General features: G+C 40.8%; 1 protein-coding gene across 8 annotated transcripts in view; it reads left to right on the top strand.

Annotated features, from left to right (window-relative positions):
- The window catches only part of jakmip1 (janus kinase and microtubule interacting protein 1), a 30,334-nt gene that overhangs the window by 3,013 nt on the left and 10,911 nt on the right, over positions 1 to 16,410 (top strand). For 2 of the 8 annotated variants that reach the window (XM_086314974.1, XM_086314915.1), the window contains exons 1-6: positions 1,742 to 2,209; positions 10,808 to 11,121; positions 11,640 to 11,972; positions 13,437 to 13,598; positions 15,315 to 15,527; positions 16,174 to 16,332. In XM_086314974.1, coding sequence (XP_086171100.1) covers positions 10,966 to 11,121; positions 11,640 to 11,972; positions 13,437 to 13,598; positions 15,315 to 15,527; positions 16,174 to 16,332 — 1,023 coding nt within the window. In that variant the 5' untranslated portion in view covers positions 1,742 to 2,209; positions 10,808 to 10,965. Of the gene's footprint in view, positions 1 to 1,740; positions 2,210 to 2,244; positions 2,359 to 9,205; positions 9,624 to 10,807; positions 11,122 to 11,639; positions 11,973 to 13,436; positions 13,599 to 15,314; positions 15,528 to 16,173; positions 16,333 to 16,410 lie in introns of those variants that run through there. The other 6 variants (XM_086314924.1, XM_086314966.1, XM_086314947.1 and 3 more) reach the window with 6 other exon arrangements.

Genomic DNA, 16,410 nt, shown 5'->3' with positions numbered 1-16,410 from the left:
TAAATTAAATTAACCATTAATGCGATACTATAACTTTGCTAACATGATGAAACGTTAAAGAAATGCACGTTGAGTCTGTGTGTGGTATTAAGCTCAGATGTTTGGGCTGTGCAATGGAAACTTTGAATAGAGTCACGTCAGTAAGTCAAGATGTGATTGAAGAGTGGACTGTTTTCTTTTTATAAATCCACAACTCATGAGGTTGTCATCAACTTTAGTTGGATTTTTGGGTTTTTGTTGAGCTTAACAAAGCATTACTTCTTTTAAAAAAAAAATTCAAAAACATCAAATAGATCTTTTTTCCCCTCCCACTGCATTCACACATGCATCCACCTCTGTGGTCCATTTACCAGCAACCACTTTAATATTTAACACTTGGAACCATCTCTTGAGCTCTTATCTCGCCAATTTGTCATGAAATACCAAAGAAACAGGCAACCCATTGTTGTAAAAATGTCTGTTGGTCAATGGTTCTCATCAATTGTGCTTTTGAGCCTGTGAAATGGAAAAAAAATGTCAGTACTGGCAGCTAAAGTATTTTTTTGTTTTGTTAAGGCTCTAATTAAAGGTTAAAAAACATCTTGATTACTTGATTTTAAACACTAGTGGTATGAAAATTATAAAAAATATGAACATTGTATCACTGTCCATGTTTGTATTTTCATTAAACACCTGGTCAAATCATAAGAAATAGTGAAAAAATCATCTTTATCTGAAAAGCTTTAATAACTCAATCAAGTACAAATTTTATATATATTTATATATATCAGTAAAATAACAGGGGATTTTAAAAAGAGGTCAGATAAAGACTAAATTCAAGTTGTAATGACAACACAGGGTAATTATGTAACAGACTAACTGCTCAAACTGACCAAAATCTTACCAAACAGAGAGCAAAGGGGAACTTTGGTGCAGGCTGATCAGACCAACTTTGAAACAGAGGAGAAACAAAAAACAATAACCTATCGAGCTTATTTTCAATATTTCACCTTAACTGAACAGTAGCACAATAAAGGAAATCAATTCGCTAACTCAACAATCAAATATAAATAATAATATTTTATAAATAATTAATTAAGGTCACCCCCCCAAGATGCATCACTTAGCACATTCCAAGTAAACCTTCCTGTATTTAGAAGTGCTGGTTGCAAATGCTGGATCTCACGTGCTACGTGGACCGTAGCACGTGAGATCCACCCTAATTTACGAATAAATTCTTTACAAATCCTACCATGTGAATTCATGGATTTTTTTTTTTTTCACATTCTGTCTCTCACAGTTGAAGTGTACCTCTGGTGCAAATTACTGCCCTCTGTCATCATTTTAAGTGGGGGAACTTGCACAATCAGTGGCTGACTAAATACTTTTTTGCCCCACTGTATTTGGAAGTGATAGGGAACAGATATCTTTCTTGAGAAGGACCTTTTCAAAACCAGTTATGCAAAGATAGGGGCTTGTTTCAGTACGATACATTGCTATGGTAAATAGAGAATATGTTTGTTAAATACTTGTGTTTGTAAATCAGTTCCCAGGATTAAAGCGCACGAGCCACATCCGCCTTATAAAGACAAAGTAGAGCCAGTTTGTACAGGACACTGCACGTTCCCGACACCACCCTGCGTCCGTCAGGCTCCTGAACACCGGCTGCGCATGGACGTACAAGTCCACGCAATTACCGCGCGCAGTGTCATTCTTGAACACGCAGTCAGGTGTCGCGCTACTATCACGCTACCGGCGACGCCGCCCTCCTCCCACACACACACACACACACACACACACACACACGTTCACGGCACTGGAATCGTTTCATTTATTTATTTAATAATTCAGTCATGTGGATGAAATGCACAGGAGCGGATGACGTAGCGCGCGCGTTCTAACGTGTGTGTATGTGCGTGTGGGCGTGGAGGAAAATGTCAACGTGCAGCGCAAGAAGAGGCTGGAGCTGATGAGAGTCATGTTATTACGAAGCTTCAGCCTTCGCGTTAGCTGCTCTAAAATATCTGATATCCGGGGAGGAAAGTTTCTAAAGGGGTCGGCTGTCGGCAGTTAGCGGAGCCCGGGGTGTTGAGGAGGCGGGAGAGGTGAGTTCATTGAGCCCTCCACAGCGAAGCGAAGCCCAGCCTCCCTTCCTGCATGTGAAGCAGATTGGGCAGAGACGTTCACAAGCCTCGGGCCACTTGTGACCGCCGTTGACCTCCTATTTCAGGTGAGTTTGTTCGCTTTGCAAAGCCGGGGAACTTCTAGCGTGTGGTTTGTTGACTGACAGGCGGCTAGCTCCTGTGACACATCCGCTAACGGTGCAGCAGTAACGGATAGAGAGGCACCGTCTGGACCTCATCATTTCTGGCTTTCGATGTGAGTTCAGCCTGCCGACAGTAACTATCAAGCTTCTTGTGGAGATGTGAATATTGTGTTTGTGGTTGAATGCTGAACCGATATGACACAGCTGTCCCACTCTGCCAGCTAGCCAAAGAGGAAGCGTGAACCTCGATGATAACGGGCGATTAACATTCAACTGTTTTTGCTGCCCCCCCTTCATATCATCAGAGCTGTTACATTATCTTCCCGGAACAAGAGAGGCCTCTGGTGAAATATTTAGACCAGATTAGTTTGTGGTCACACCAGCACAAGAGCATCGTGGCCGTGTTTGCTGAAAAAACATCAACACATAACACCGTGCAGCTCTGAGTGCAAGGACAGCCGTCCTGGCCGGAGGAGGATGATGATGATGATGATGCTGCAGCAGCAGCAGCCTCTCGCCGTGGGGTGTGGTTGGCTAGCCGGACAAACAGGTTTTCAGCAGTGTAAAAACCCTCCCACCCGGCGGTAGTCTACCCTTTAATCTCCTATTTGACAGTTCATTAGAGGGCCGGCGACATCGCATTAGACCATCATCTCCGGCATATTCCTCTGCCCAGGCAGCCCACTACCATGCATGTTGTGTTTCTCAGGCTCTGTCTGTCATAACAGTTTTGCTGCTGCTGCTGTAGCAGGCGGCCCCAGAGGCTCGTAAATTTGCCCGAGTGGACACCCAGCATGTGTTGCACACTCACTTGTGTTTGATCAAAAGCAGGGATCCACATTGTGATGCCTCCCTTATGAGCTGCTTAACTGAGCCCAAAAAAGTGGAATTAAAGTATCATCATATTGCAAAATACAGATCTGTCTACTGATATTTTGGTCTGCTCTGTCAGATTTAGCAATTACATTTCCTGGGACCCCAGTGTACGTCACTGTTTCCCCCTCTCTTTCCTTCCCTTTCTATAACTTAATTTGTACACTAATACTTCATTCATAATCCTATTGCTTTCTCCATATCTCTGCCTTCCTCAGTGTAATGTGCTGAGTGACAGCCTGCTACCAGAATAATCCCAGTGCTCTGTTATTCTCATGTGTATAACGCTCTCTTTCCTTATCTGCTGCACTTTCCTCATTCTTATTGTGTTGCAATGCCGGTCTGGAGCGGGATGAGGGTATCACTGCTAAAGCGCAACCATGCATGCAAAAGCATACATACTCATAGAGGTACACAGAGAGGCTGAAAGCTTTCAGCAATGATAATTACGACTATGTTAACACATTAATAAACACCAAAGACCAGAGCCTGTGCAATAAACCAGCAGTACAATGTGTGTGTATGTGACACAGTGAGAGAGAGACTATTGTTTGTGTGTTTGGGTTGACTAGTCATTGGGGTCAGTAACTTGTAGTCATTCTCCTGGCATAGTAGTTTTTAGGTCATATGCTCCACTAGTGTTGCTCTTGGCTGGGTTACTCGGCCTCTCGATGGGATCTTTACTGTGTATCTTAAGTGAATCTCTAGACAGCAGAGGGTGTGCGTGTGTGTGTGTGTGTGTGTGCAGACTGTGGAGGGGTGTCTGGATCATGGCCAGCCTTGTTCTGACAGTCTACACTCTGCTGATGACTGCAGTGAGGAGGCTTGTTTCTGTGTGTGTGTCTGTGTATAGGCCTAGGTGTTGTAACCAATATGCAGTGTAAATAAGATACAGTATATTAGCCTGGCCACACCCTCAGTGTTGATTTTTTTTTTTAAACTTGGAAAGAGGAACAAGGAGTCAGTGTTTGAGCTCCTATTTGCTTATGTACTTATTGGGCCTTTATGTTGCTGTAAAGTGTACTTAATGTTTAACCCTCGGTAGGCAAGTGTGATCTGTCTGGCTTTGAGTAGATTCATCTGTTAGTGTGTAATAAGCTTGTGTCCATTCAGAATGTCTGCTCAAGTAAAAAGTTAACTATTAAAGTGCATTACTGTTACACATTCATGCATACAGCACTTCACTATACGTGCTTTTTATCTGTCAGGTGCACACTGACACTAGAAAGGATGAATTGGGAACAAATTGGGGTTTCGTATCTTGGCAAAGGACACTTTGACACCTGGGATTGAGATTGAACCACTGATATTATGATTGGCTCCCGAGCTGTAATTGCAACAAATTCAATGATTAATGCAAAAGAAACAGTTGTGAAGTCATTAGTATGTTAAAACAATTGTATATGTCTGCAACCTTAGTTTTTCATATGGCAGTTGAGAACAGCTTTATTGCACTAAGTACTTTCCGCTCCTCTCTTATTTCCCCTGGGGTCACCACAGCGGATGGAGCCACATGTGTGATTTGGCACAGATTTTACACCAGACATAGCCTGACTGAGTTTATGTCTCGCCCAGATTTCAGACCAAAGCAGTCTTACATGTGTAAGGCAAATATGCACCAAGGAATCCAAACACTTCTTTTAAACCTGTGGTTCTCAAACTTTTTCTGGCATACCTGACCTCAGAAGTTGAAAAGAGTTAAGGCCATGGATGGTATAAAACACAGGCATAGCTTTCGGCTGAAAAAGAAAAAAGACGCTATTGCGGAAGTGCTTCAAACCTGCATTCTATCTGAAGGCCACCAGATGGCGTTAGCTGGGGTTGCAAAAAGAACTTCTTGTTGTATACAAGTCTATGGGAAAACTAAAGAATCAGTTACTCATTTGGGGTCATGTTTAATTAAAAATGATGTCTGTTTGTAAATCTTGCTCATACTGTTTGAAAAAAGAGTATTATCCATGGTTCATTGGCTGACGACTTGCTGACCAGTCAACGAGTGAGCAGTTTTCAGTCAGAACTGCTCCCTCTCATCCATTTAAAAAAAAAAGCCAATATGGCAACAATGAAAACTCTGCCACTCTCAATTCAACAGTTAATTCCATATTTTTTTTCCCGTAATCATCCTCACCTTACCTGGAGTGGCTCCACATCCCACCAGGGGGGCCCACCCCACAGTTTGAGAACCACTGCTTTAAATGGATGGGTTAAGTCAAATGTAACTCTAACAAAGTCACTGGGAGCTATAAAGCAGGTAATTAGAGAGAAGAAGATAATTAGTGACACAACAACACACATAAAAATTAATAAGGGTAATCCCTTCACCCAAAAGATGATGCTGCAAAGTTTTGGCATGTCACACAGGTTTAATTTTATTTACTTTTTATTTTATTATCTTACAATCTAAAACATATTTCCTCATTTGGAATTTTTTTCTTTTTGCAGTTATAGTATAGTGATTTAGCTCAAGATGATGATCTCAGAGCCACATTCACTGCACTTAAAAAGGCCTTGAAGGTAGTTTTATGTTGATTTATTGTTCAGTTTATATAACGTGTTGCAAAATATGACTTATGATTGAAGTCATGAGTCATAGTGACATTTTTATTCAGAATGAATGTGGGTTTATATTAGCTAAATATAGATGTTGAAGACAAATCTGTTAATTTTGTCTGGTGAATTGTCTTGTTGAAGGGTTTTGCTTCCTTTTCCATCTCAGTGTAAGCTACACAAACAGTTTACACTTAGAGTGGACGAGGTAATTTAAGGTCTACGATCTTTGCTGGTTTTTGTTTGCTCCTGCGAACATTAAAGGTGGTTCTTAGCTTCTCGGTGCCACTATAAAATTTTCCAGTTTCACATATAACATTCCTGGCTTTCAATGATCTATAAAACTTTGAGATTTAGCGCCTGGCTGCCAGCTTGGGAACATGATGTGGCTCCAGAAGGCTTTGTGGGAACTGTGGGTGGCAGATGTCTTGTAGTTGCTGCACAAATATTTTAGACTCAGGTGAAATCTTGGCTTAGTATTTGTAAGATACATACTCAACTTATTAGGTACACTTTATGGTTTATTATTACATCAACCATGTTCATCAGACCTTTGGAAATTCTGAGCAGAGATGCCTGTTTTTTTCCCTGCATTTCCTGAGTTGTGTGAGTCACAAAAACAATATAAAATACCATATCTGTGGTCACAAACTTTTAGTTATTCCATGTGTGGGTAATTCTTTACTATTTAAAAATACTCCCAGTGCCACTATAACATATCCCCATATTTTGTTTTCAATGCTCCCCAGTCTACACTCACAGACACTTTTTTAAAGGAACACCTGTTCAATGCAAACATCAAATAGCATGATTGTTGGTGTCAGACAGGCTGGTCTGAGTATTTCAGAAACTGCTAATCTGCTGGGATTTTCCCAGACAGCGTTTACAAAGAATGGCTCAGAAAATATCCAGTGAGCAGCAGTCCTCTGGGCGAAAATGGCTTGTTATTGTCAAACGTCAGAGGAGAATAGTCAGACTGCTTTAAAGCTGATAGCTGATAGAAGTCAAATAACTCCTTGTTACAAGCAAGGTGTGATGAAGAGCATCTCTGAATGCAGAACACATTGAATTTTGAAGCATATGTACTACAGAAGAAGAAGACCAAACCATGTAGTCTTTACATAATTTCCTCTGGGATTGGCTGGTGCTCCTTAAGATCAAGAGGTTAGAGTTTTTGGCTCACTAAAGGTGGACATTAGAAGATTAGAAAAACATTGCCTGTTCTCATGAATCTTGATTTCCGCTGCAACATTCAGGTTACCATAAACAACATGAAAGCATGGCTCTATCGTCCCTTGTATGAAAGATTCAACGATGGTTGTATAATGGTGTGAGGGATATTTTCTTGGCACACTTTGGGCCCCTTACTACCAGCTGAGTACTGTTTTAATCCAACAGGCTATCTGAAAATTGTTGCTGACCATGTCAATAGGGCTGCCACAAACGATTATTTTGATAGTCGACTAGTCACCGATTATTTATGCGATTAGTCGACTAATCAGATCATCATCCACTGGACGTAAAACTACAGCTTATTGCACCAGCAGCATCTGCTCTTATATAACTATCATTAGCTTACAGCTTTAAGCTTTTAAGGTGCTAACTAAAAATAAAGACAAGATGATAGTTTATTCAATTTTAATGAAATTTGCAGATTGTTTCGGTGAAGTTTAATAAACTCCTTGCTATCTAAAATATAACAGGACAACGGAGTATATTCTCCAGCATCTCACACTTCTGATAATCAGCTGTCTGCTTGACGTTTATTCAGCTGTGTAAAAACTATAACTTTAATCTCAGACAAACCGATTTACTCAGGAACAAATAAAATACTAAAAAAAAAAAAAAAAAAAAAAAAGCCAAACAACATTTTTAATTTATCTAAGTGACTCATATATATTTAACCTGAGTAGCGAAAGACGGCGGTGGGTTTGAAAACAATTTGCCGGGAGTCCGGTGTTCTCACCGCGCTAGTGACCTAGCCCCCGGCTAGCTATCGAGCTAGTGGGTAACAGACGTCTCCGAAAACGTCGGAGCGCTTTTGAAAATATGTGGTGTCCTGATAAACTGAGCCGATATTTGAGGTTTACACAGCTACATTCTCGGCTGAAAATATGTTAAACGTTTATTTTGTGACCCAGAAAGAATAATAAGAGTAATATTAAAACTAACTAGCTGCCGCCATTGTTGGAAACTGAGCTGGGCCGCGCTATGAATTCTGGGACACAGCTGCTTCTTCTTCTTCTTCTTCTTCTTCGGGGTTTAACGGCAGCTGGCATCCTTGTACATGCAGTGCTGCCATCTTCTGTTTCAGTCCGTTATTACACTCTTAAATCCTGCTACTTATTCCTGCGTCTTTTGGGATCTTACAAAGCTTCAAACGACGCGTCGACTATTAAATCAGTCGTCGACGATTTTGATAGTCGACGTAATCGTGACTAGTCGACAAATCGTGGCAGCCCTACATGTCAATCCCTTTATGACCACAGTGCACCCATCTTCTGATGGCTTCCAGCATAACAACATGATGGCACACTAAAAACACGCCATGTCACATAGCTCTAATCAAACATTATCGTGTTTCTTGAACAGTTAGTTCACTGTATTCATATGGCCTCCGCTGTCACCAGATTTCAATCTAATACGGCACCTTTGGGATGTCCTGGAACATGAGATTCACATCATGGATGTTTAGCTACCAAATCTACAGCAACTGTGTGATCTATCATGCCAATATGGACCAAATTCTCTGAGGAATGCTTCTGGCAGCTTGTTGAATCTATACCACAAAAAATGAATGCATTTCTGAAGCCAGAAGGGGTACAGTGCAGTACTAGCAAAATGTACCTAATAAAGCGGCAGATAAGTAGATCTGTGTTTTCTGCTGCTATGACGTTATGCAATCTCATCTCATCATTGATCGAGGCAAAGAAATCTCTGATCTCACTTTATGTCGTGTGCTTCTTCCTCTGTAGTATTTTTGACAAGCAACAAACCCTTGGCTTCCTGTTTGCACTAACTCAGTGTACACGAACAGTCAAGTGTGATATGTGCTTATGGGTCTATCTGTGCTTCCTTAGAATAAGAAGAAAAAAACAGGGAAACCATATGTCATGCCTCTCAGCCATTTCAGCTGTGGCACACCTGGTTTTTGATAACAACACTGACATGCATAAACATGCTGAAAACAGTAGAAAGTGTGCTGAAACCATTTATTGTTGTTGCACATAAACTGCACATAAATTATATGTGCATGTTTCCACCTCACTTGCCTGTGTGTCAGTTGTCTGTTGCGCTACTGCAAATAAATACCCGTTTGTTACTATTGTGAATGGGGTAGAGGACTTTTGGTGGCTGTGTGAATATGTGTCAGCTGTATCTGTCCCTAATTGTTCAGTTTAAGACTCTGTCTGTGAATGACCTCCCTCTATTGCTTTCTCTGTCTGTGTGAATAAGTGTGAGATCAGTAACATTGCCATGCCTTTATGTAAGTCTGGATAGATGAAGAGGGGGTGGGGAGTTTAAGGGGACAGAGGGGAGTTGGGTAAGAGCTAGTTTTCTTTTGTAGAAGTATGCAATTTCCTTCCTGTTTTACTGCTTTACCTCTACTGTAGGTTATATTTTCCACCTTTTCTCTGTTATTCCGTTTCCCTTCTCTCCCTGCCCCCACTGGTTCCCAGCATTCAACTGTGCACACTGTGTAAAAATTCATGTGGAAGAAAGCTTCCTCGCCCTCCAGCATCGACGCATTTCTGTCTCTCAGTCAACCTCGTCTCAAAGATGCAACCAGATAACAATACCATGTATGCACTTACGTATTCTTTTTTTTCTTTTTCTTTTTTAAATCTGAAGCTTCTACACAAATAATGAACTGTATGCTTTTCACATCCACCGTGAGGCTCCTTCTTCCCATCATCCTTTGCTATGAGAGGCGTTTTTGAGAGCAAGTGTTGCCTTGGTAACTATTTCTGCCATCTGTGTATGTTGTATGAATGCGTGGCAATGTGTATGTAGAGAAAGATGGAGGCACCTGCGGTCTTAATGCTCCAGCTTCCTCATTGTTGCATTATTTATTTAATAGTTAGCAGAATGACTGGAAGGTTACTGGGTTACAATCCACTCTGAGAAGAGATTAGAGGAGTCCGCTTTCAGCTCAGAGGATGTGTGCCACTGTAACACATCTGTAACAAAATATGCAAATAAAATAGCTGCTATCATAACCTGGCCTTGCTTAGTGAGTAGGAGTATAAGAGATATTCAGTCGTTAATTAAAATTCGTTGGTGTTTATTTCTGTATGCCTCGCTTTTTTGCTGTTTAGCCAAAGGTGATATTTGATTTGAAAAGCTAATTTGATTATTTAATAATCACATTTTCAATCAAGATGTGACATTGTGGCTCCTGTAATCAGAAAACAATGTTAGTGACTGCCCTATTCTAATATATCCTGTATGTTTAGGGAGTAAAAGGAGACTTTGAGGCAAATGTTGCTCTTATATTGTGCTGTGAATATAGCGGAGGAATCAAATGACAGTAATGCAAGCAGCTTCTGCCTATATTTGGCAAGACAACATGAAGATATCTGCTTAAAACAATAATCTATTCAATAATGGGAAGACAAGAAGAAAGCAATAGAAAGGCAGACATGGACGAGGTGAAATTAGTGAATTGTAACTCCATTAGAGCACTGTGTGAGTGTTTGGCTAATTGTCATCTTAGTGATAAAAAAGTAGTGATATGTCATTAGTTTAGAACAGGTAGGAAAGATTTATGGGATCTGCAGCCTGAAGACTCGTGAAAGCAAAGAAGAGATTTCTTAATCTACAGAAAGGAAGAAGGCTACTGTGAGATGCTAAAACTTTGATAGCCAGACACTTTTTCATGCACTGTGGAGCTGCTAAGTACAGCCCAGGGACTGCAGCCCAGGATGGTGATAAATGGCCCATGTGTATATGTTGGAGAGAAAAGGGTGGCAGAGGAGAGTGCAAATGTTAGTCCCCAAAATAGTTTGTGTTCCCCAGGCTATATTGCGTCATTATTTGGTTGCTTGCCCCGGAGTATTGTAGTTCTGTGTAACCCAGATTTTAACCCTGACTCAACCTTTTTTTTTCCCCTCTCTGCTTGTCTGTCTGTCTCTCTCTCAGGTAGAAACTCTCTGCAAGCTTTAGCAACAATGTAGACGTCCCGATGATGATGATGATGATGCAGGGCCTTGTAGGGAGGAGGAGCAGCGACTGATTTTCTCCTCAATTTTATCACACCCTGCACTCTATGTCCGTCCCGACTGGGCGGCTAGAGTGCTATGTCATCAACCACACCCCCATCGGCTCAACCGTCTAAGAAGGGACGGAAGCCGGAGAAATCGGAGGTGATGGCTGATTCGGTGCCGGCCACCAATGAGGAACTGAGGAGCAAGATCATGGACCTTCAGATAGAGCTACAGCAGGAGCGCGGGAAGGTGAGGGTGAGGAAGAAGAGGAGGTGGAAGAAGCTGAGAACATGCGTTTAAAGTTAATAAATGTGGTTGAGAAGTCGTCTCCTATTTTATCAACTCAGCAGAAACAGGATAGAAATGGTTGCCAGTTTTATTTATAAATTATTTGCAACCAATGTTTAAAAGCATGTAAGCACACTTATAAAGAAGCAATATCTCTAATAGGACAGTAGGGTTACCTAGCGTGCAGTTTGGCTATTCTGTTGCTGTGAAGCAACAGAATACATATACTTCTTTTCTTTTTCTTTTTCTTAAAAAAAGGTCTCCGGGCAGTTTATTACTCCAGTCTGCTCACTGACACACAAACCTCCTCTCTGTGCTCATCTCTCCATCCCTCATGGCTAGTTTGTTTTAGTCTGCCAGGACTTAGAGTAAAAATATGGAAATATGCACAATAGAGTCAGGACAAACTTTATGTAAATACTGATGGTTACTTGTCAGGGGTACTCTAATCTATATTCTGCATTATGTCCTTCTATCAGGTATGCAAACTCCGCGAGCGGCTCCAAGAGCAGCGGCAGGCTCGCGAACTTGAGCAACACAAGCATGCCGTAGCACTCACTGACCTGCGTGCCAAACTCCATGAAGAAAAGCTACGTGAAATCGCTGCCATACGGGAGACTCTGGCACGGCAGCATGAAGCCGAGCTGGCCAGAACAATCAAGATCCGGGATACTGAGGTTCAGAGGCTGCAGGGTCTTGTGAATGCACTGAGAGATGGAGCTGCTGACAAGCTCAAAAATGCCCTTCTTGCAGAGGCTAGGGAGGAAGCCAGGAGAGCCTTTGATGGGGAGAGAATAAAGCTCCAGCAGGAGGTAGGTTTTAGTAGGTACAGGGGTGACAAGTATAACTTTTTCACATGTCAGATTGTGGAAAGTAGAACATGTATAGGGTATAGGGCTGCCACGATTAGTCGACTAGTCACGATTATGTCGACTATTAAAATCGTCGACGACTAATTTAATAGTCGACGCATCGTTTGAAGCTTTGTAAGATCACAAAGGACGCAGGAATGAGTAGTAGGATTTAAGAGTGTAATAACGGACTGAAACAGAAGATGGCAGCACTGCATGTACAAGGATGCCAGCTGCCGTTAAACCCCGAAGAAGAAGCTGTGTCCCAGAATTCATAGCGCAGCCCAGCGCAGTTGTCAACAATGGCGGCAGCTAGTAGTTTTAACTTTACTCTTATTATTCTTTCTGGGTCACAAAATAAACGTTTAACATATTTTCAGGCGAGAATGTAGCTGTGTAAACCTCAAATATCTGCTCAGTTTATCAAGACACCGCATATTTTCAAAAGCGCTCTGACGTTTTCGGAGACGTCTGTTACCCACTAGCTCGTTAGCTAGGCGGGGGCTAGGCTAACTAGAGCCGTGAGAACACCTGACTCCCGGCAAATCGTTTTCAAACCCACCGCTGTCTTTCGCTAGTCAGGTTAAACATATATATAAGTCACTTAGATAACTTAAAAATGTTATTGTTTGGCTTTCTTTAGTATTTTATTTGTTCCTGAGTAAATCGGTTTGTCTGAGATTAAAGTTATAGTTTTTGCACAGCTAAAACTGTCAAGCAGACAGCTGATTATCAGAAGTGTGAGAGGCTGGAGAATATACTCCGGTGTCCTGTTATATTTTAGAAAGCAAGGAGTTTATTAAACTTCACCGAAACAATCTGCAAATTTCATTAAAAATTAATAAACTACCATCTTGTCTTTATTTTTAGTTAGCACAAACACTTCAAGCTGTAAGCTAATGATAGTTATATAAGAGCAGATGCTGCTGGTGCAATAAGCTGTACGCTGTACGTCCAATGGATGATGATCTGATTAGTCGACTAATCGCAAAAATAATCGGTGACTAGTCGACTATCAAAATAATCGTTTGTGGCAGCCCTAATAGGGTATATGTTGATCTAACAAAGTTGTAAAATGAGTATTGCAGACTTGATTTTCGAGTGCACTTTGTGTTTAAATACCCTTTGTGTGTGTGTGTGTGTGTGTGTGTGTGTGTGTGTGTGTGTGTGTGTATGTGTGTGTCTGTGTCTGTGTCTGTGTTTTCGTGGGACTATGCACACTTTTGTAATTTGGTCCTGAAAAACAGGATGCAGGGTGGAAAAGCCTGTTGCCAACCTATTGTTTCACTGTAGCCTACCTAGATCTGTCATTAAACTTATTAATAGGACAAGGGCAAGTATTTACAAATGCACAGCTGATGTTCTTTTTGTTGTTTTTGTTTTTGTGTATATAAATATTAAAATGTGTGCATCGGGCCATTTCAGATTCAGGAGCAGAAAATGGCTCGGAAGCAAGCCGAAGAGGCTCTTGCAAACGCTCTTCAGGCTGATAAAGCCAAAGCAGCTGATCTCCGCACAGCCTACCAACAGCACCAGGACGAGGTGCACCGCATTAAACGCGACTGTGAGAAAGACATCCGCCGGCTGGTGAGAACACATAAAGCTGGAAGCCACGATACTGTGTACCCTCATTTTTAGATGACTGATAATCAATACAAAAAGTATTTTCTAAAAGACATTTATCAGAATCCACTTAACTGTCAAGCCAAGATGAATTAAGTTTAACTTTAAATTGAATTTCAATTGGCAATATCATAATCACAAAGCCCAATATTAATCAAATAACTCCATTATTCCTAATTAAATAAGCAATAAATAATCACCCTTAAGTATTAAATACTAAAAAACCAGAGCAGATTGGCCTCACCAGGCCAAATCTCACAACTTTCCTCACTGTTTTTAAATCCTGTTGGTTTAAAGACACACAGGCACAAAAATCTACCTTTACTTAAGCTTAAACTTTTTTTTCAGGTAAATAGAGGTTTATGTTGTGCTCTGTTGCTAAGAAGCTGATTAAGAAAGTGTTATTGGGGCATTAAAAGTGTAATAGCCCTCCCTGTTATCACTGATTTTATAGTTGGAGATTAAACGTGCCTCTTTATGTGCATCACAAGGAGCTAACTATTAGTGAAGTGCAAAAACAGGGAGGTGTACTGTGTGCAATAAGCAGACACATCTTACACTGCATCATAAACTAAGCATGTTATGCCTGAGATAGATTAGCTTCACGAACCCAGCAGCTGTTAACGCTGTAGTCCCTGTCTGTCCAGATCATATTTGAATGACACACACACTCACACACCTACACACAGATTATACAGATTGGTTTCCTTCTACTGAAGTTCACTTCCAGCTCGGGGCTTATCTCACTGATGTAGCATGAAGGTTAGGAGCTAATTGCCACAATGTCTGTCTTGACCATGTGGTGCTATCTGCAAGTATAAATGTCTGTGTACCTGCTGCAGTTACTGATTTACCCTATTACATACAGGAGGGCTACAGTAACAGGCATTGTTGTTAGTAAAGGAATGCTTGAGTGAGGAAACTCAAAGAGTAAAGCACGGCTTATTGATGGAGAGCAGGCGGTGCAGGAAATACCGGCGTTAAAGAACAAAATACGGAGGGAAGTAGAGGTGGTAACAGCTGTCAGGAGGGGTTGCATGAATGCAGAGCAAGAACAGAGGCTTATAAATTAATCAAACCTAAAGCAGAGTGTTATAAAAGCTAAAACATTGTTAGTCTTCAGCAAACGCCATCTTACACTGAAGCTGTGCACAATGTACATACATAAATTATAAAGAAAAACATTGTACATATGAACTAATATTCACATATTGGAGGTGAAACGAGTGAAATGATTAGATTTAGATTTAATCGAATCGGAGTTTTCTGCTGCTTCTCAGAAATCTCTGCACTTTTGTAGACAATAAGAACAATATTTTCAGTGCTTTATTTTGAAAAATAAGACCAGACAGAATAAGACAAGAGATGGACTCCAGCTGCTTAGATAAAGATGATAAATGAGAGTTGAGAGGTGGTTTACATATGAGTTTGTGATGTGTGGTGAGTGAGAGGGTTCCCCTTTTGATTCATTCTGGCATAACCGCAGTGGAGGGACAATAAAGTGTAAACAGAAAAAAACATTAATAAACTAGTAAAATAAAAATAAATAACATGAGTAATAGAAAAAGAAAAGACTGGAAAAGGTCTTAAAAATAAAATATTAAGGACTTCGGTTAGACGTAAAACCTATTTACTAACTCCTTATAATGGCTATAATCTAGTTCTGTTTCACTCCTTTAGATGGATGAGTTGAAGGCAAAGGACCGGGTGGTGTGCGCTCTGGAGAGGGAGCTGGGGTTACAGGCTGGCTATGCCCAGAAGCTTCAGCTCCAAAAGGAAGCCCTGGATGAGCAGCTGGGTCAGGTACGAGAGGCCGAGAGACACAACCATGGCAGCCCGAAGAGAGAAGTGGTGCCTGGACTAGGAGAAAACCCAGACTTGCTCAACAACCAGGTATACAAGTGTCAGTATTTTATGCTTAAGATATTTTTATATGTTCCGAAAGTTTCCCATATTTACAGATATTTTATATTATATTTTATATTACAAATTTTAATACAAAGTAAGCACAATGTGAGGTATTTCTGGTGAGGAGCTTTTAAAGAAAAATAAGTGATAAAAAAAAAATCACAGTGGAATAGTGATTTTGTAGTGCAATTGATAATATTGATATTAATAACAGATGCCATAGAGTTAAAAAGTGAAATTGGCACATCTGTGAATCCGTGAGCCGTACATGGAGAATTTAATATACGTTGTTGTTTATGCAGCTTTTTCCTGATTCCAGCCAACGCCACAAAATCAATTTTGAAGGAATACTTAAGTTGTCTTTACAGACAAACATTATATATAAACAGCGCTGTATAAATGTGTGACTGGGTGCATGAGAGATGCAGTAGATAGTGCTTTGAGTGCTCATCTGACTAGAAAGGCATTATTTAAGTACCAGTCAATTTACCAGTTCATAAATCACATGGTTACTGTACTTCACATACACATTCACTTTGTGAACAGCCAAATCATCTTTCTTGCCATCACCTCCTTTTTACTGTCCGTCTCCATTACCTGCATGCCTGCCTGCATGTACTCCCTTTTTCAGTTGTTGTCTTCCTCCTCCTCTTCTCCTCTCCCCACGGCTTCACAGGAGGTGGAGGAGCGTGACATGAGGAGGTTCCAGTTGAAGATTGCAGAGCTCCACTCAGTCATCAGGAAACTGGAGGACAGAAATGCACTACTGGCCGATGAGAGGAATGAACTAGTGAGAAAAACACGCGTGCAGTCATTATAAACATACAATTATACATGCAGACATTTTTTAAATTATAATTCGCATAAG

The sequence above is a fragment of the Aulonocara sp. 'chitande type north' Nkhata Bay genome, linkage group LG2 (genome assembly GCF_057382095.1).
Source record: "Aulonocara sp. 'chitande type north' Nkhata Bay isolate Kocher_YH1m ecotype deep benthic linkage group LG2, A_spYH_male_GT1.1, whole genome shotgun sequence".
NCBI lineage: Eukaryota > Metazoa > Chordata > Actinopteri > Cichliformes > Cichlidae > Aulonocara > Aulonocara sp. 'chitande type north' Nkhata Bay.
This window is presented reverse-complemented; position numbering and strand designations above follow the sequence as displayed.